The following is a 20,799-nucleotide window of genomic DNA, read 5'->3' as shown; positions in this document are numbered from 1 at the left end:
AATACGTAGGAATAAATTTAACAGAAGATTTATATGACTAAGACACTAAAAACCACAAAATACAAAAGTAGATGACTGGTACAGAAATTGAAGAAGATCTAAATAAATGGAAAGACATCCCATATTCAGTGATCAAAAGACACTATTGTTAAGATGGCAACATTCCCAAATTTGATGTACAGCCTCAATGCAACCCACATCAAAATCCGGCCAGTTTCTTTATAGAAATTGACGAACTGGTCCTAAAATTCATATGGAAATACAAGAGACTCAGAATAGCCAAAATAATCTTGAAAAAGAACAGAGTTGGAGAACCCAGATTCTCCAATTTCAAAGCTTACTACAATGCTACAGCAATCAAGATGGTAGTATTGGTATAAGGACAGACATATAGATCAATTGGAATATTGATCTCAGTGAGAGCCCAGAAATAAACAAGAGTGCCAAAACAATTTAGTGGGAGTAGTCTTTTCAACAAATGGTACTGGGACAATTGGATATCCACATGCCAAAGAATGACATTAGACCCCTTACCTCACGTCATATGCAAAAAATAACACAAAATGGATCCAAGACCTAATGTATGAGATAAAACTCTTAGAAGAAACCATAGGTATAAATTTTCAGGACCATGAAGTACAGAATGGTTTCTTAGATACCCAAAGCATAAGCAACCAAAGAAAAAGATAAGTTGAACTTTCTAAAATTAAAAGACCTTTGTGCTTCAAAGGATACTATCAAGAAAGTAAAAAGGCAACCCACAGAATAAAAGACAATATTTACAAATAATTTGTTTGACAAGGGACTTGTATTCAGAATATGTAAAAAAAAAACTCTTCAAACTAAACAATGAAAAGAAAATTCAATTTTAAAATGAGACAAAGGTTTGAATAGACATTTCTCCAAAGAAGATATACAAATGGTCAATCAACACATGAAAAGATGTTCAACCATGAAATCAAAACCATATCATTCAAATCAAAAACACAATGAGAAACCATTCCACATCCACTAGGAGGACTATAATAAACAAAGTAGAAAATTACAAAAGTAGGGGAAATGGGAATCCTCATACATTGCTGGTGAGAATGTAAAATGGTTCAATCACTTTGGAAAAGAGTTGGACTATTCCTCAAAACGCAATTCCATTCCTACGTATATCTCTAAGAGAAATGAAAACATATGTCCACACAAAAATTTGTACACAAATGTTCATGGCAGCATTATTCATAATAGCCAAAAAGGGAGAAATAATCCAAATAAATGTTCATCAGCTGACGAATAGACAAAATATGGTATATTTATACAGTGAAATGTTATTTGGCTATAAAATGAAATGTACTGATACTAAGTGCTGATATAAGACACTAAGGGAAGTAAGCCATTCACAAAAGACCACATATTATATCATTCCATTTATGTGAAATGTACAGAATAGGCAAAGCGATGGAGACAGAAAGTAGATTAGTGGTTGCCTGGAGCTGTGAGGGCAGGAAGGGGTCATGGGGAATGACTGGTAATTGGTATGGGGTTTCTTTTGTGGGATACTGAAATGTTCTAAAATTTGGTTGTGGTGATGATTGCACAAATCTAGACTATACTAAAAAACAATGACCTGTATACTTCAATGGGTGAATTTTATGGTTCGTGAAATATATCTCAATCAAGCTGCAGAAGAAAATAAGAAAAATGTGCTCACTTCAGCAGCACATATACTAAAAGAAAATAAGAAAAACAAGCACCAACACCTAATGTATGAGTTCCCTTTATATGAATGTAAACCTAACCTATAGCATTTAGGTATGAATACTTAGGTCTTAGAAGGATAACAACAACAAAACCAAAATGGCTGCCATAACAGTTAAGACAGCAGTTAACCTCAAGGTTAAGACTGGAAAGATGAATTTAGGCAATTGCTGGAAATGTTTATTTCATGACCTGGGTGGTGGTTCCACGGCTACTCACTTTAAAATCACTCATTACGCTTATGTTTCATGCACTTTATGTTTATATTTAACAATTTTAAAAGGTTTAAAAAAAGTAAAATAAAATGATAAAAAGTACTAGAAAAATACCATCAAGAAATAAAGGGAAAGAATGATGGATCTAACCACATAAAACTTTTAAACAGAAAAAGTACTAACTCTCAACACTGGCTAGGTACAGAGAAATAGATGCTGTCACCATGTGGGTAATAACATAAACTAAAGGCTGCTTGGCAACATGTATCAAAAGCTTCACATATGTGCATAAGTTTTAGCAAGAATATTCATCCACATCTTAAGGAAATAATCAAAGACATGAATAACGACCTGGCTACAATGTAATAATAATATTGCAATATTTATAATTTAAAAGTATTTAAACAGTGTATTACTAACTAAAATATAATTCATTCATCCACATACCCATGAGTAAATATATATTTACTTGACATCTAAAGTTTTCAGGATGTATTAAGTCAAAAGACACATTATAAAACAGTATATTCTATATTATTTTTTTCTTTTAGAAACATCAAAACAGATAATGTGGAAGTTATATACCAAAATGTTAATAGTGGTTTTCTTCATGGGAGGTGAAGTTAGATTTTGGGTGCTTTTGATTGTCTTCTGTTTTTCTTAATCTGTATTTTCTCTTTTCCATAATAAAGGAGAAAGTGACTTTTCAAAAGAATAAATATCGATGGTATTATATGTACCCTTAATATGATGTGATGAAAATGGAACCTCCTGTCTATGGTCTTCCTCCACAAAACCCACGAAAAAAACATAATCATGAGAAAAATGCAAACATGAGAGAAAACGTAATCATGAGAAAAACATCAAATTCCAATAGAGGGGCTTCCTATACAATAATTGACCACTACAGTATTTCTTAAAACTGCCCTGGTCATCAAAAACAAGGAAATTCAAGAGGAACTCTAAGGAAATATGACTCTCCTAAATGGAATGTGGTATCCTGGACATGATCCTGGAACAGAAAAAGGACATCAAGAAAAAACTAAAGACATCTAAATAAACTATGGATATTAGTTAATGATAATGTATCAACATTAGTTCATAAACTGTAACAAATGTACCATGCTGATGTGGGATGTCAATAGGGGAAAATGGGTGCAGAATATATGGGAACTCTCTGTGCTGTATTAATTTTTCTGTAAATCCAAAACTGTTCTAAAAAATGAATGTCTATTTCTTAAAAAAGGAAGTAAATAATAGTATCTCAGTTAAAATTTTTAATGCTTTTCAGTTTCAGATGATTCCAAATGAAGTATTAGAATATACATATAGAATATGTGTATGTATGTATACACTCATGTACAGAGAGAATGAAGAAAACATTAGTTTTTTTAACGTTCTAAAAAAAACTTGTAATATGCTACATATTTATCAATATACACTTTTGTGTTATATATATAGTATAAATATGTCTATATATATAAATCTCACCTATTTAAACCACTTCTATTTATAAATAGAAATTGAATACATACATATAAGAAATGTATGTATTATGCATAATTATTAGTATAATTATGTAAGAAATGTAAAATACATTACAATGCATCTTCCTGTGCTGTAAGACATGATGAACTAACTTGAAGCAGAATACTTATTTTGCTCGGTTAACAAATTATGCATCCCTGATTTCTTTCTTTACTCAATGCTGACCACTGAAATAGCACATCATGTACTCCTAGAGAGAGCCAAGACAGAGAGCAAAGAAAGTGCTTAATAAAATAACTGTCTTCTTTCCCAAAAAGGAAAAAGTCAGCGGTGGTGATCAGTCCTGCATAAGGCTCACTACTGAGCCCTGTGGAAGCTGGTTCCCCTGAATCCAAATAAACTGTACAATCTCATGAAGCCTGCTGAGAAGACCAAAGGGAAACGGCATTCCACTTGTTAAATGTTTATTATTTGAGCTTCGCAGCCAACTATAATAAGGGAGAGGGGAAACTGTCTGTAAGCTACATGCAGATTTAGCTACTCAAATTCCATGAATGTGAAATAGAAGAACACTGAGGCTAAAGCCTTCAAATTTACTAGGCGGTAGCTTGAGGGAGGTAGTAGTTGGGAATCAAAGCTTGGAGTCACTAATTGCGTCAGTGATTTGAAAGCAGCTCAAGTCAAGAAAGAACTAAAAGTTTCGACACTGGGAAAACTGCGGCTTCCTTTTGTTCTAAGAATCACAGTCCCGCAGAAGAAAGGTACAAATCTCTTCTCTCCTATATCTCCTCTCACTTTGATCTAAGAATAAATATTTTTACTTTTTCTTCAGAATGGAATTCTTCTCTATTACACTGCTGGTGGGTGGGATGGCTATCAGCTAAACCTTTCTTCCGTATCTTGCGTTTTATAGAAATTGTTCTCACTGAGCCTCTCAATGACTACCCCTTCTGTATTTCAGTTATTCTCCACTTTCCCAGTTGAATGTGGCATGCATTCCTTTTATTAGAATAATGATGTGATGTCTCAGGTTTATTATGGGAATGTGCTTTAAATTACTGTAGGATTTTGGCTATGAGTACTAATTAAATAGGAAGGGCAAAAATAGAATACATTTTAGTAGACATCATGATGAAGTCAGTCAACTTGAAAAGTACATATATATGATTATTGAGCCAATTCCCAGGCTAATTATGGCACAAATTAAAGTCACAGCGTATTGGAAAGAAATCTTTTTTGGCATAAACTAAATCTTTAACCTTCTAAAATACAAAACATAAAGAAGAATGAAGTTGAAGGCCAAAAGCTTTGACTGTCATGTAGATATGAACCAACAGACTTTTTTTTACTGCATGACAGTAAAGTTTTGGGTTCAAGTACTGATTCTGCTGCCCAGGGTCTGTCTTCTTGGGCAGAAGAGTGAAGTTCTTTGAGCTCCAGTTTTCCCAACTTTAAAATGATAAGAATGGATCCGTTGTTTTTCCAAGGTTGAGATAAGGATCAAGAATTTTTATAAAGTATGAGCTGAAGTAAACATGGATTAATGTAAAATCTGATCAATGGTATATTTTAACCAATCATTTATTACATATTAATAATAGTACTAGCTATGATTGGTTAAGTGCCCAGTATGTGCCAGAACATATTACAGGAGGCCCCTTACATTATCTATTTTAATGCTCACTTTAACTCCCAAGGGATATGCTCTAATCCACTTAATAGAAAAAGCCTGAGAAGACAGGCTCAAAAAAGTCAAGAAACTTGCCCAACGTCATAAAGCTGGTAGTAATAAATGGCAAAACTATCATTCAAAACAAAATCTGGATCTAAAGACCATGTTCTTTCCACTAGCCCCTTAGAATTAATTTGGCATTAACAGGAAATGAGGCATTCACAAGAGTAAATTTTCCAGGTGACTACATTTTAACTTTAAAAAATTTTGTGTAAATCTGTCTGGAAAAATATAATTCTTACATCCTCTTTCACTTTAATTAACTAACCAAACTGAAGGCTTCTTTGGACAACTTGGGGTCAGGATTGGGGTTCCAATGTGGATCAGCAGCCCCAGCCCTTTGTGTTCCCGTAGTTCTCTCTGGGCTAAGGCTGAGCTGTCTGGCTTAAAGCCCAGCAATACCTCTCCCAACCCCCTGCCCCAGCTCCTCTTCCATCAGTTAGGAAATCAGATAACTCGTGGGGTGCAAATAAATCTAAGTCAATGTGGCACTGGGATAGGAGCCTGATGGTGGCTCCTACTAAATACATCACGTAATCTGGATGCTGCTGTTTGCTTCTTTGCTTCCTTCTGGATTGTAGCTGTGATCTTTGGAGATGACAGTCCCTAAAGACTGACCTCCGCATAAATGGAGCCTTACCACACTACAGTAACATCTTGTTTCATAATCCCGCCCCATTACTGGAGTTTTCAATTGACTGAATCTCATCTTACAGTTCTGAACATGGAATTACAGTACGAAGACACCTAAATCCTAAAACCTATTGTAGAGCAAACCCTTCAGAAGATTTACATACTTGTGTTTAGTTGCATGACACCTGAAACACAACGGGCAGGAAACACTCTCACTAAACAATAATGATGGTAGGATGAGTCTTCAGCTATGAACAGGATGGTGGTAGTATGGGCCAAATGCATTTGAGAAAGGTTTTCCTTAGCCTGAATGCAATCCCTTCCAAAACGCCATCTCTCTCATCTTATCCCACACCAGTAGAGAAAAGGATAAATACCTCTTTGTCCATCAAGCATAACATTTAGCACATAGCAATTAGTTGCTTACAAGTAGTATGTCTCCCTCTCCCCGAGCTTGCAATAAAATGTCAGCTCCCTGAGGGAACGGGGCGTTTTTATCTCATCTTTTGCACTCTACTCCCAGAGCCTTGCATCACACCTTCCAAACAGCATGTGCTTCAAAAACGTACATCCTCTCCTCCATTCATCTTTTAAGTGTTTAATGAAATCTAACTGCTCCCTCCTCTACCATCACCACTTCCCTCCCCATCACTCCCTGGGAGGGACAATAAAGTAATCCCTTCCACAAGATTGCTAAAATATCTGTTAAGCAGTGACATAAAAGACAAAATCCCTGTTTTAAAAGTAAGGTCACAGTAAGGTTCCTAGGGAAAATTAATGCACATTTTCTCACATACCATTGATAAATGCCAGGCATTTGCTTTCAACACAGAGTGCTATCGTAATAAAAATACGCTTTGCCTTAATAGGAAAACAGATACATAATCTCAGTTGCAGAACTTTGTATATTTTAACTAAATTAATCATTTTTTACCTTACTGAAACTGATGTGCCTATTGGAGCTGAAGACAGCACAGTACCAATTCCTGAGGTTTCTGTTCATTTTGATTTCAGACATTTACACTTCATTAGGTATTACTAGAACATACTGTCCCACATTCCAGAACCCTTTGTCAGCTCATCATTTCATGCCTGGTGCTACTTGTTTACCATTCATCATCTGTAATATTATCGTCAGTTCTTCTACAGTAAACTATTTTCTCAATACCTCTTAACTTTGGATTTTTTCCAGTTGACTTTTTTAATACCCAAATCCACATATGATTCAGTGAGCTCTGTATTTAATTCTCCTGCTGAGTCACTTGGAAGGATTCCTAGTTTTGCCGCAGATTCATAGAGAGAAATTTCATCTTTTAGTTCTGCTAATTCTTCCTAAAACACAAAATTATTGAAAGTCATTTTCATTATTTTTCCTATGAGAAGGAATCAGTCATTCTATCTATGGCTCAAAATTCATTTTAATGACCAACAGAAGGCAGAAACGCTTCTTCAAATAGATTTTCACACACATTTAAAATAACTTTATAGAGGGCAGCACATATCAGGTTTCCCAGTAAACTGAACGAAGAAATGAAGAAATGAATGAAAAGGCAAATGCAGGTAGTTTCTCTCACACCTCCCTTGCTTACATTTTGTCCTTCATGAAAAGTGTCCTTGAGCTGAGAAGCCGGTGGCAGCACTTTTTGACCTACTAGGGTAGAGGACAGAGTAGTCTGCCTTGCTAAGAACGTGTTTTAGTCTGCCAGTGGGTGAAAAGGCAAAATACCTCTTTCCAGTGGAGGTAGCACTGGACCTCTTCCTCTGGCATATTCCTCTCCCTCCAGTGGTATATGTGAGTAGTGCTGGAGAAGGATGTGAGAGAATTGCAGCTAAACTGTAGGTTTCTCAAACTTGTAGACAACCTTATCTTTGGGACACACCCATAGATGAAAGGACCTGCCATGTGGAGGAGGTAGCAGAGCCCTGGCTCTGCAGTTAGTCAGACCTGGGCTTGACTACCCAACTGTGAGGGTGAACTTTGAACAACTCTCATGGCTGGTGTGGAGATGGTCCAGCCACCTTTTATATAAAGAAATCCAAGGTTCAGAAAAGCAACATGATTCAGTTACCCAGAGTCTCCTCCAAGGGGCAACACTCACTTGCAAAGCCTTGTTCATGTTTTCACTCATAGCATGTGCCTTTTGTGCTTGCTGCAGCTGGAGCCGTAGCTGAGCCACCTCCTGTACTGAGCCTATGGGGGAAAGAATCACAGAACACACCAAACGTCAAGGGCCAAAGCACCTATGATGGATAGAAGAATGTGAATTCACTGAGGCTGCGAAGGGGGAGTTCTGCTTTATTATCTTTTTATTATCTTTTCAGGAACCCAAAGGTATAGCCAGTGGAACCCAAAAGGCATAGGCTTGGTCCAGACATTTGCAAGATTTAGTAACGGCTGTGACCTTGCTATGAATCAACTCAGCCATGTCTACAGACCTTAACACTCCAGAAGTCCTTTAGTAGGAGCACAATATTCCAACTCACGGAAATCCAAAGCATAAATTCTTTGGAACCCATTTCTGCCCTCTAATAATAAAACTACATCATGCTGCTTTTAGCTTTTTCCTAAATGCTTTTATTCCACCACCATGATGTGAAAGAAGCCTAGTAGGATTCTGCTTCTGAAACTTTAGTATCTTAATATTTTAAATGCACTAGAAGAGGTTCCCATTTAAAAGGGACTTTATTGGGTTTTCTCAAAAGAAAATGAGCATCTGGGAAATGGTTAAGCAAAGTAACGATGGCATATTATGCAACTAAAGAAAATCATATTTTTAAAGCCTTTAATGGCGAGGAGAAAGGCTCACTAAGTAGTGTCATGTGAAACAAAGGGACACAAAACTAAACAGGGAGGAGGGACCCAAACAGAGCATGATCCAAATTTTGCCCCCACCAAAACACATACACACATATATTTAGACAGTCTTTGACTTTAGAACTTTCCACTTTTGAATAACCCACTCTTACACACATTGTACCAACAGTCAGAATTGACTTTATATACCAAAATGTGATTTTCATATATCAGTTAATAAAAAACCATTGAGCTATTTTCACAGTGTGAGTTACTCACTCACAAACAAGGCAATTTTGTCTGTATGGTAGTGTTTGTATAAACATTTGATCATTTTATTGCCTTTTACTCTACTGCTATTTTATAAAAATTAATAGGAAATAAAAGTACTGCTGAAACTAATGATAGGAAGTATGTTCTCAACTTTAATACCATGGAGACCAAACGAGAAATCTTAAGCATGACACAAATGTCACTCACTGGCTTCAACTGACCAGGTAAAGGGCTATTCATTGTGAAAGGAAAAAGAAAATTAAATAAGTTACACAAAATGTCAGAACTACATGATCAAAGATCAAGTCTAAAAAGCAAAATATAATAGGATTTCGTAATCATTTTGAGTTTTAGGAGCTAGAACCTACCATATACCATGTATTTTATTGTTCAATTTTTAAACATTCGGCTTTGGTATATTTTTCGAAAATGTACTATGTCCAGAAACAAGGGATTGTCTATGCATGTGTGTATTCATTTCACTTGAAGGAAATACATTCAAATGTTAACAAGAGTTATCCCTGTGTAATAGGATTATTCGTTATTTTTATTTTCTACTCTGTAGTTGTCTGTGTTTTCCAAATTATCTAATGAAAATGAACTACACATTTATACATCCTGGGGGTGACAAAAAAATGTATGCAAGTGGACACTTTGGTCAACATTACTCAAGCCATTATTCGCCGTAATCAGAAGTGCCTGGACGCTGATGGTAACGACTTTGAGCACCTCTTGTAATTGCAGAAGTCAAACGTGACTTGTATTCATCTTTTGTTATCGGAATATATTAAGTATTACAATTTTAATAGTCCTTTCCTTTCTTAAAATGTGTACTTTTTTTTGCACCTTCTGTATATAATAACAATGTTAAAAAAGTTGTCACCAATGATCTTTTCTATCTTTTCTGGATTTTTGTAATTCACGGATACTACTATGTTCTCTCTGCATATTAGACTAGACTTCTGGGGGACACAATAGCCCAAACAGACACCCACCTGAGTGCAACAAGTTGGCACACTGCTTTTGACTGTCCTCTAGACTTCTTGTCAATCTGTTAATGATCTCAGTTTTTTCTAATTTGCTTGTTTCTTGATTTCTTTCCAGTTGCTTCACCTGATCTTTCAAATGACAGCAAATGTCTTCCTAAACAGAAAAAAATGTTCAAGAAGTCATTTTTATGATAGTTATTAAATATTAAACTAACAATTACAATACATAATTGGATTGTAAGTCAAATATAAAATCATCACATGGCACCATCACTTCTTTTACAAGTTTAAGCGCAAGGGACTCGGAGTCAGGAGAACAAAGTCACATGATATTGGACGAGTCAACTTCTCAATCTGTTTTTTTCTTTTGCAATTATGCTAATAAAGGTTGAATTTGATGATTTCTAAAGTCCCTTTCTGTTCTTTCTACATTCACAAGACATTTATTCTAAAATTAGATTTTATTCAAGCCAAAGGAGATGTGCTACATTCTTATTTGCATTTTACACTGTTAGTATAAGTGTACGTATACATATTTAGGCAGACCACTCTGAACCACGGAGTTTGTATCCCAGGACAGTAAAGATACAGATAAATACATGGAAATTCACTCTAAACAGCCAAAAGCTGATTCTATTCTGAGCAGCCCAAAATAATCTCTCCCTCTTCTGAATTTGTTCTCTCATGTTTTTCTTTCTACCTTTTACATGTCTTATTTCTCTTAATAGTCTCCTTGGAGGTGCCTATGCAGTGCCTTACACATAGTATGTGCTACAAAACAAAACTTAAAAACAAATGATAAAGGGGCGGCCGGTTAGCTCAGTTGGTTATAGCATGGTGCTCTTAACAACAAGGTTGCCAATTCGATCCCCGCATGGGCCACTGTGAGCTGCACCCTCCACAACTAGACTGACACAACTACTTGACTTGCAGCTGATGAGTCCTGGAAAACCACAGTTAAATAAATAAAAGTTAAAAAAGAAAAAAAATGAGATCAGGTAAAATTTAAAAATAAATGAATAAAAATAAATGGCAAAGAAAAACAAAACAGGATAAATGTGTGTGTGTGTGTGTGTGTGTGTGTGTGTGTGTAATTGTATGGGGATATATAGAAAACATGGAGCATGTGTATCCTGTATTCAAGTTTCTTCAAAAGGTGTTTGGGAGTAATGAGCAATGGAATCCTGAGCCCGGGTAGAAGAAATCACCCCCTCTCATTCAAAAAAGTCTACTCAGGCTAAATTCCAGGTAAATATAGAGCATGAAAGAGGCAGAGAAGTAAATTAAGGTAACTAGTTAAAGTTACCTGAAAATGCCTGAAGAAATAAGTAAGAGGAATAAATAAATAAATAAATAAATAAATAAATAAATAAATAAATAAGAGGAATATCAAGAAAAGGCTTTGAAGCAGAGAGAAGGCATTTGGGGCCTGAGCCAGAGATTAACCTAAAGTCCAATAATGCCTCACGGACACCTCAGAAGGATACGGACAATATCCTTAAACCGAGGAAAGGGGTTCTGAAGTCTCCCATTTTTACTTAAAAATTCATGTGAATTTTGTATTCTATTTCATATTGCAGCCATGTTTGCTTTAAATTTTTTCTACCAAATTTTGGAGCAAAATGAAGCTCTTGGAAACTGGTCCATGTTTATCCAGCACTGCAAACCTCTTGCAAACCGCTGCTGATTCCCAGGCCAGCTTGAAAAGCATGGTGCTCAAGCCCCAAGTAACATGGCAAACACGATGAACAAGCTACTATTAGTAATAGTGTGGAGATGTACGCAAGAAGGGACGTGGGACAACTAACAGCTGTGTGCTGGGGAGATCGTAATAGATCTTACAAGAGACCGAGAACTGGTAAAAGTTCAAGAAAAGGTAGATATGAAAAACATCATAAACACAAGGCAGACTGGCAATAATTTTACTATATGCAAACAATCAATTAAACCATGTTGTTTCCTGTTGACAAGTTCAGGATATACTCATAAAACTGTGCAGTTTAAACACCAAAAAACAAAACCGAAAGAATGGTTCCGTCTTTTCTATGATTCGCTTGAGTGAGAACACTCAGTTCAAGACTGACAAAAGCAGACATCTTTTACGATGGAGTGAGAACAACTGTGGTGATAAAGAGAGAACAGCTGAATCCACGGGAGCAAGTAGATGTGATTTCTAGTGCACAGAAAAATGAGGATTAGGCCACACACATACACAGAGGTTTGTGAAAGTCCCTTAAAGTCCCTTAAAAGCCGAGCCCTTAAACATCAAATTAAAGAAAAGATAGGAAACAGATCAGGTGAAAGTCATGACGTTGAAACCAAAGTCCATGACTTCATCAAAAGTAGAAGATTTCGGGCCAACCCGGTGGCTCAGGTGGTTGGAGCTCCCTGCTCCTAACTCCGAAGGCTGCCGGTTCGATTCCCACATGGGCCAGTGGGCTCTCAACCACAAGGTTGCCAGTTCGATTCCTCGAATCCCGCAAGGGATGGTGGGCAGCGCCCCATGCAACTAATGATTGAACACGGCACCTTGAGCTGAGCTGCCACTGAGCTCCCAGATGGCTCAGTTGGTTGGAGCACGTCCTCTCAACCACAAGGTTGCCGGTTCGCCCCTTGCAACTAGCAACGGCAACTGGACCTGGAGTTGAGCTGCACCCTCCACAACTAAGACTGAAAAGACAACAACTTGACTTGGAAAAAAAAAAGTCCTAGAAGAACACACTGTTCCCCAATAAAGTCCTGTTCTCCTTTCCCAATAAAATCTTTAAAAAAAAAAAAAAAAAGGAAGATTTCAAGAATGAAGACTAGAATGAAGAAAGGTTTACACCATCAAGGAGATAATCGGAGATCTTCACATGCTACTTCTATGAATGGGAGAGAGAGAAGGCAGTATAGAAGAAAGAGTCTAGGAGATACTTTGCAATTAGAGAGTTCTGTCACTCTAGGAACACAATGAGCTCCAAGAAGCTCATTTCGTCTCATCTTCTCTGACACACTAAAAAACCCAAGAGGAACTCAGCCAAAGTAAAAAGAACTGTTATAATATGTTGTGAATGTATACAACCCTTTCTACCCAGAAAAGCTATTGGCTTAAGGAAAACATTAAATTAATAATGTAATTTCATAAGCCATATATTTCTCAAAATATACTAATTACACAGACATTAAAAAAAACCAACTATATCATGGATTACTAAATCAGACAGTCCCCATGTTGAATTTTGTCCTTTGAAATATAGTTAAATAAACATAAAGCCTGTTTACATCCTGATGTTTATTAGCTATTGTTCAATAAAAGTTTGCTGACCAGATGAAATAATATAATTAGTCTACAGGTGTAGTTCTTTTCCATTAAGAATGTGTTTTTCATAAAGCAGTGATTTTCAACCTGATGCAAGGGAAAATCTGAACCTCTTGGAAAATCTGAATAAGCTCATGGGTCTTCTCAAAAGGAGACCCAAGAGGAAATCATACCCACAATTTCAGAGGATTCACCACCTTCCTGGAGCCCAGCGACCAGATGCCTAAGGAGATGCCAGGTTAAGAAAGTCTGTAATTAGCCAAACTCACTATGTATGAATACCTACTCCATTATCATTGTGTACATACAATACATAGTACATAGATACACAGTTGTGTGTGACTACACGAGAGCCACTCAGAACCGAGACAATGGCAAACTTATTCAAGTTCATCTGCTAAATGATCCAGTTATCTGTACTTTGCTACTATTTTTCAAAAACTGTTTTACTTTGTAACCTGCTGAATAGAGTGTAGTGGGGAAAGGTTTAACTGAAAGGGAAATATTTTATATTTCCTCTTCAAAAACTTTTATAAAGAAAAAGGGGGGCAGGAGGCAGAGAGTAGTATGTGTTTTGTATGGTTACCAGTTATATAAGAAAACCTTCTCTGTGTAGAACACACTCATGCATTTTTCTGATTATAGGCAGGCATCTCCCTAGCTCCTGGTTTATTTTCACAGCACCTCTTGAATCAAGAACTTCAGTTTGGATTCCGAAATAATATGGATTGACCTTTCATTAAAAATACAACTGAGGGCCGGGACCGCCATCTTCCAGTAATTCGTCAAAACGACCAACACAAAGGGAAAGAGGAGAGGCACCCGCTATATGTTCTCTAGGCCTTTTAGAAAACATGGAGTTGTTCCTTTGGCCACATACATGCGAATCTACAAGAAAGGTGATATTGTAGACATCAAGGGAATGGGCACTGTTCAAAAAGGAATGCCCCACAAATGGCAAAACGGAAAGGGTCTACAATGTTACTCAGCATGCGGTTGGCATTGTTGTAAACAAACAAGTCAAGGGCAAGATTCTTGCCAAGAGAATTAATGTTTGTATTGAGCATATTAAGCACTCTAAGAGCTGAGATAGCTTCCTGAAACGGGTGAAGGAAAATGATCAGAAAAAGAAGGAAGCCAAAGAGAAAGGTACCTGGGTTCAACTGAAACGCCAGCCTGCCCCACCCAGAGAAGCACACTTTGTGAGAACCAATGGAAAGGAGCCTCAGCTGCTGGAGCCCATTCCCTATGAATTCATGGCATAAGTGTAAAAAAATAAAAGACCTCTGTAAAAAAAAAACAACAACTGACAGCAAATTGACAACACAAAAGGGACACTGTAAGAAATATTCCCAGAAAGAAAAAACTGTAAGCACTTTGGAGTCAGCACTTTGCAAAGCAGTTATGCAATTATATGCAAAGGCTAACATCAGTGCTATGCTCTGTTAAAAAAAAAAAAAAACAATAGTCACAGAATGTAACAGTGGAAAAGACTTTAATCAACACTTCAATTTATAGCTCAGGAGTCTGAAGCCCAGTCAGCACAAAATCAAGACTTTGTTCTGTGTTTCCATCTAGTGTTCTTCTATTAAAGGGGGCAAAGTGGGGTTGGTGAGAACAGAGTGAGCACAGGGGTTAAACACACTAGTTATTCCTTCCAGCCCTCTCCTACATAATTGTGTCTAAGTCAGCAGAGACTGGAGAGATCCTCAAATCATCCAGGGTGGAAAAGCCACCAGACTCCCTTCCTCTCATGATCCAAGGAGGACAACTCTCCGAGTCCAACTAACTTTAATGCTGCTACCCAAACACAGCCAAAGATAATAAAACTATATCTCAAATTCCATTAATTTAAATATTGTATAAAGTAAATTTTCAATAATTTGGGATAGCCTTTGTCTTTCTCCACCCCTATATATCCTCCACACTGATTAAATTAACAATATTTTTATATATTAAAAAATACACATTTAGGAAAATAAATCTAATAAAAACTCATATAAACACAGAAAAATAAAATGATATATAAGCAATTATTATTGCCAGTTATTATTGCCAATAATGCAATCTTATATAGCTCTACCTAAATCATGGAAAAATTTAGAGTCAGCTATATAAATAAGAAATAACGACCCAAATCAGGATGAATTTAACATGTAGTGAAATTTTCCATAGCCTCACATCTTATTTTTCTTCTTCTCTTCCTTTGGGTTAAATTAATTCTGAAATTACATTAAGAAAAATGTACTCTGACATTTTATTCATTCAAATGATTATCTGGGGTTTTGGAGCGCAAGCAGACCCACCGCCTGACTCACCATCAACTTACAACATTTTATTCCCTTTGGGACAAAAATAATAAAAATTGTGACATATGTTCAACTTTCAAATCTCGATGATTTTAGATCAGATTTTGCCTATTTTATTTATTTTATTATTATCAAAATTAACTCTTTTACCAAGAACCATTTCTAGACAATCTTAATGATGGATTTGTTACCAAATGCTAGGAGACCCAAGAAAGGTTTTCTACTGGTTAAGCTTCCAGGACAACCTCTCAAATTCAGGCAAGCACCAAGAACACTCTTTCCTTTCAGTCTGGATTCATTCTAGGACAATATGTACAATATGCATAAATAGTCTACAAGTAAAGGACTAGTGAGTGATGTGAGAAATGAAAAAGCACTCAACACATCCTACAAGAGGAAGGATTTCCAAAATCATGCCTTCAGGGCACATTCATAAATCAAACACTTTGCCTTTAAAGTTTTACTCACAATCAGAAACATACTGCAAACATCCAAAATTTCTGTATGAAGAACCACAAAGTGTCACTTACAAAAAAAAAAACCAGCTTTACTTATTGATAATAGGTGCTCATTTGAAATCATCCCAACCTGTTCGTTAAATGCAGTGAGTGTAGCATCCAGTTTCTTTTGTAAGGACAACACTTGCTCTTCATACTTCTTGGTGAGGCCCATCACAATGCTTTCATGCTGCTCTCGGGTGCGCTGAAGGGATTCTGAGTGATGAAGGTCCAGCAGCTGCTGCTTCAGGCTCTCCAGAGCCATTTCCGTGGTTCTAGACTTCTTCATCATCTAGTAAATAGACACAGATACCCATGTTTATAGGACTTTTGACTGTGCTCTTTCTTAGGAACTTTAACTCTAAAACTCAACCATGCTTCAATGACAGTAGAGAAGAAAAGGTCTCCCCAGGGTGGCTCTAGTTCCTTAAGACTTCCCTTCGCTGGGGTCCTCCAGGCCCGTGGTTGCTGCAAACATTCTTCACTGGGAGAAAAGCAATCTGTAGTTACCGGAGAAGAGTGAAAGATGATGCTGTCACGCATGACGGCAATGTGGGAACACGGGGAGGAGCCTGTTGCTACTACACCAGTCCCAGCCTGTTCGCTCTGCTCTGTAAGCCGCGCGGCAGGGGGTGGGGGTGGGGGGCAATCCAATTGTTAGGTCATAGGAAAATGACAACTGTTTCTGGAAAGCCTGATAAAAACTGTCACTGGTCATTTACTACAGTTTTGAAAGTTGTACAGCTGCAAAACAGTGGTGCAGGAAGCTAAATAATGGTTCCCAAAGTTGTCTATGTCCTACTCCCTGAAACTTGTGACTGTGTTGTGTTACATGGCGAGAGAAAACTACCGTGGCAGACCGAATTCAAGGTGGTAATCAGACGGCCTTAAAATAAGGAGATTGTCCTGGATTGTCCATATGAGCTCAATGTATCCACAAGGGTCCTTACATGAGGAACACTGAGGCAAAAAAGTCAGAACCAGTGTCTTCTGGCTCTGAAGATGGAAGTGGGACATAAACCAAGGAACGCAGGTAGCCAGTCTCTTGAAGCTGGAAAAGGCAAGAAAATGGATTCTCTCATAGAGCCTTCAAAAAGCAACACCACCCTGGTAACACCCTGATTTTATCCAAGTGAGATCCACATCAGAATTCTGACATCCAGAAAGATAATAAAATTTGTGTTGTTCTAAGCCACTAAAGTTGTGCCAATCTGTTATAGCAGCAATAAGAAACCAACATACTTGGTGATTCTGTCACTTTTATTTTTTTATTTATGCTACTCGTGTTTTGACATGCAATTTCTAACTTAAAATAAGATTACGAACTTATAACCTTTTAATACATAAAAGTAATTCAACTGTTTAATAACTTCATCAGTTTTCAAAAATTTTTAAATACTAATAATCTACAGTGATATTGTGATTTATAATAAATACATATTTGGTCATGCAGATGACCAAATATATATTGCTCATATATATTTGGTCTTCATCCAGTTCCTAGCTCACAGTTTCCAAAACTCATGAAGTTTGAAAGTGTTGAGAGTAATAAAATGTGATATGTTAAATGAGGTGACTTTTCACCTAAGGATGGGGCTGGTACCAAATAGAGCCAGCCAGATGATTAGAGAGTTGGAATTTTTCAGGCCCACCCCCGACTGCCCTCTAGGAAAGGGAGAGGAGCTGGAGGTTCAATTAATTGCCAATGGCCAATGATTTAATCAACCACGACTATACAATGATGCCTCCATCAAAACCCAAAAGGACAGCTTTCAGAGAGTATCCTGGCTGGTGAACACGTGGAGATTTAGGGAGAGTGGCATACCTGGAGAGGGCATGGGAGCTCCGTACCCTTTTCCCATACTCTGTCCTGTGCATCTCTTCCATCTGCCTGTTCCTGAGTTATATCCTTTTATAACTGGTGATCTAGTAAGTAAAATGTTTCTCTGACTTCTATGAGTGGCTCTAACAAATTAATGGTACGCAAAGGAGTTGTGGGAACCTGTGATTTACAGGTCAGAAGTACAGGTAACAACCTAGGATTGCAACTGGTATCTGAATTTGGTATAAATAGTGTCAGAATTGGTGATTCCTAGACACACTGTGGTGTCTGAGAATTGCTTGGTATTATGTGGGAAGCCCCAACCCCCAGCCCAGCACTCTGCTGACTAGAATTTGAGTCTCATATTACTAAAAGATCTAGATTACACACAAAACTTAAAACTTCTAATGAGGCTTATTCTTCATTCTAATCCAGAGATTGCCATTTTATTCTAATACTATTTTAATTGCTTAAGACATTTATTCATTTGCTCAACAAATAATGTGGATCCTTTGTGCCAGGCAGTGTTCTAAGCACTTAAGGACATGATGGCAAGACAGGCAAGGTCAAAACTCTTACTACTTTCTGGTGGGAAGAGAGAGACAATAACAAGTAATAAAATGAGATAATTTCAGATAGTTTAAAATAGAGTAACAGAATATGGTATAATGAAGAGGAGTGGGAATATTGTGTTATGGGCTACTTTAGATAGAGGTGAATGGGAAATCCTCTCCGAAAAGTTAAGGCCTGAAGAATGAGAAGAGCCAGACATGAGACAACACTGTTTAAACTTTTCCATGGAAACATATTCAGAACCAGCCCCAAATCTCATCCAAAACCAAGGTCCCTATTTTATAGTCACTTTCGTTTTTAACTACCCTACTTCCCGCCTCCAAAATGGTATTACTTTCATAAATCACCTACCAACAGGCTTGGCTACCAATGATTGGCGACAATTTCCAATAGTCAAATGGCTACCTCATTAATCAAAGAATGTGAGATAGCTAATCAAAGAATAGACTTGCTTTAAAGCAGGGGTGTCCCAACATTTTTCAACGTATTTCACCAAGGACCATATGCGGTAAAATACACAAACAGCCGGGCCACTCACTCGAGGTGAAGTACGTATTGCCTCACCTGGTTTATTTAAGTAAACTAAATATATTTTTGGAATTTGCTGAGGGCCAATTAAAAATGGATTGCGGGCCGTAGTTGGCCCGCGGGCCGCAGTTTGGACACCCCCGCTTTAAGGGCAAGTCTATTGGGGTCAGAAAATTTAGGTTCTGGTGCTTTGTCAATAACTGGCTTTGTAACATTGGGCCAGTAATTTAACCTCTCCAAGACCTAGTTAATTCGTCTATAAAATGGTAAACACAATGCCTCACTAATCATAATCCCAACAAGATTTTTTTTACAAAACATGAGAAGTTGATTTATAAGATTTAGAAGAGAAAATGTAAAAAAGAGCTAAAAAAATTTTAATATTAAGGATAGCCCTTGTTTACCAAATTTCAAAATACACCATAAAGCTATAGTCATGATAGTGTCAGAACAGGTGTGGGGAAATATATATGAGAAAGAAATATGTACAGGTTAGGTCATTTTAAACAATAATGTTCACTCAACATATACTGACTGCCTATTATGTGCCAGGCACTGGGCTTAACTAAGTGGTGGGGCAACAAAGATGAGGGCAGCTCATTCCTCCTGTCAAAATATTCTAGGTCTATTATAATAGATGTGATCATTTTGCTTGAGGAAGAAAACAGGGGAGACTTGGGAAAAGAAAACCCGTGAACGGGGGGGGGGGGCCACTTAATCAAATAACAGGGTGTCGGAAAGAGCATTCCAAAGAAAAGAGATGGCACATACAAGTACACAGAAACAATAAACAGACTGTTGAGTTTGAGGAGGGTAAGAGAAAAGATAAGCAAGGATCAGATGGTTATCTTGATGCCATACTTTGTCCCACAGGTAAAGTGGGATCATTGAAAGGCTTTACATAACGGAAAGATATAATCAGAACTGTATTTTACAAAGATTATGCAGATGGCCATAAGAGAGAATTTGGAGAAGGAATAAAAGACTAGAGACTAGTTCAGAGACTTTTGAAATAGATGGTAAAATCCCAAGTTAGGAACACGTGGATAGAAACAAGGAGACTCAACAGAACGTTAACTGACAAGATGAAGGGGAACTGAGGAGCTGAGGTCTTCTCCAGATTTCTGGTGTATCAATGACTAGATGGATGGAAGCACCATTCCTCCAAGGTAAGGAAAAGAATAGCAGGTTTAGGGTAGAAGAAGGTATAAACTTCAAAGGTCTTCTGAATTTAGTCTTACCAGACCAGAAGTTAAGTAACTAAACTTTTCATGGTAATAAATAACTTTTTATCATAAATAACCAAGATAAAATATTTACCTGTTCTTCATTGACTTTTAATGCTTGTATTTGAGTCTCTAGTGCTTTTATTTGTGCTTCAAGCTCTATCTCTCTTTCTTTTCCATTCTGTAAGAGTTTCTGTGATTCTCGAAGGCTGAGGGTCAAACCATCCTTTTCATCTAGAACATTAAAAATGTTTATGTAAATGATATGTACTGTAGAGGGACCCCAATTGCCACAATGTCTATCAAATATCAGACCTATACCACATATAAATGTTGTTACAATCAATTCAATTCAGATGTTGAACTTCAGTTGATTTAGAGAAGACTAGAAAAGTTCCAAAGAAGAATGCCTGCGTAACACCAAAAAAACTTTACAGAACCAGAACCACACTTCCTTCAAAAATCTTATTGTATCCATTTGGGTACCAAAAGATTTCCTAACAATGATTTCAGCATCTGTTTACTTGACAAACTCCTGCTAATCAAAAAAGGAATCTGAGGACTAATTATTTTTTATACATAGTTGAAATGAACTCTTAAATTCACCTAATCTTAAATTCTTCCCACGTACTTTACTATAATCACTCACAAGTTCTTCCCTCAAGATAAATTT

The 20,799-nt window shown here is 37.0% G+C and overlaps 1 protein-coding gene and 1 pseudogene across 4 annotated transcripts in view; one reads left to right on the top strand and one right to left on the bottom strand.

The window, feature by feature from the left end:
* Positions 1–20,799, bottom strand: part of CEP152 (centrosomal protein 152) — an 82,503-nt gene that overhangs the window by 37,307 nt on the left and 24,397 nt on the right. For all 4 annotated transcript variants that reach the window (XM_033106906.1, XM_033106909.1, XM_033106908.1 and 1 more), the window contains exons 8-12: positions 20,221–20,360; positions 16,069–16,269; positions 9,877–10,024; positions 7,914–8,005; positions 6,983–7,146 (exon numbers count right to left, since the gene is read on the bottom strand). In XM_033106906.1, the coding sequence (XP_032962797.1) occupies positions 6,983–7,146; positions 7,914–8,005; positions 9,877–10,024; positions 16,069–16,269; positions 20,221–20,360 (745 nt within the window). The remainder of the gene's footprint in view (positions 1–6,982; positions 7,147–7,913; positions 8,006–9,876; positions 10,025–16,068; positions 16,270–20,220; positions 20,361–20,799) is intronic.
* On the top strand, positions 13,953–14,471 carry LOC117022783 (60S ribosomal protein L21-like; annotated as a pseudogene).

Source organism: Rhinolophus ferrumequinum, chromosome 6 (genome assembly GCF_004115265.2).
Source record: "Rhinolophus ferrumequinum isolate MPI-CBG mRhiFer1 chromosome 6, mRhiFer1_v1.p, whole genome shotgun sequence".
In the NCBI taxonomy this organism is placed as follows: Eukaryota; Metazoa; Chordata; class Mammalia; order Chiroptera; family Rhinolophidae; genus Rhinolophus; species Rhinolophus ferrumequinum.
The sequence above is the reverse complement of the archived record's forward strand: the minus strand, read 5'-3'. Positions and strand labels throughout refer to the sequence as shown.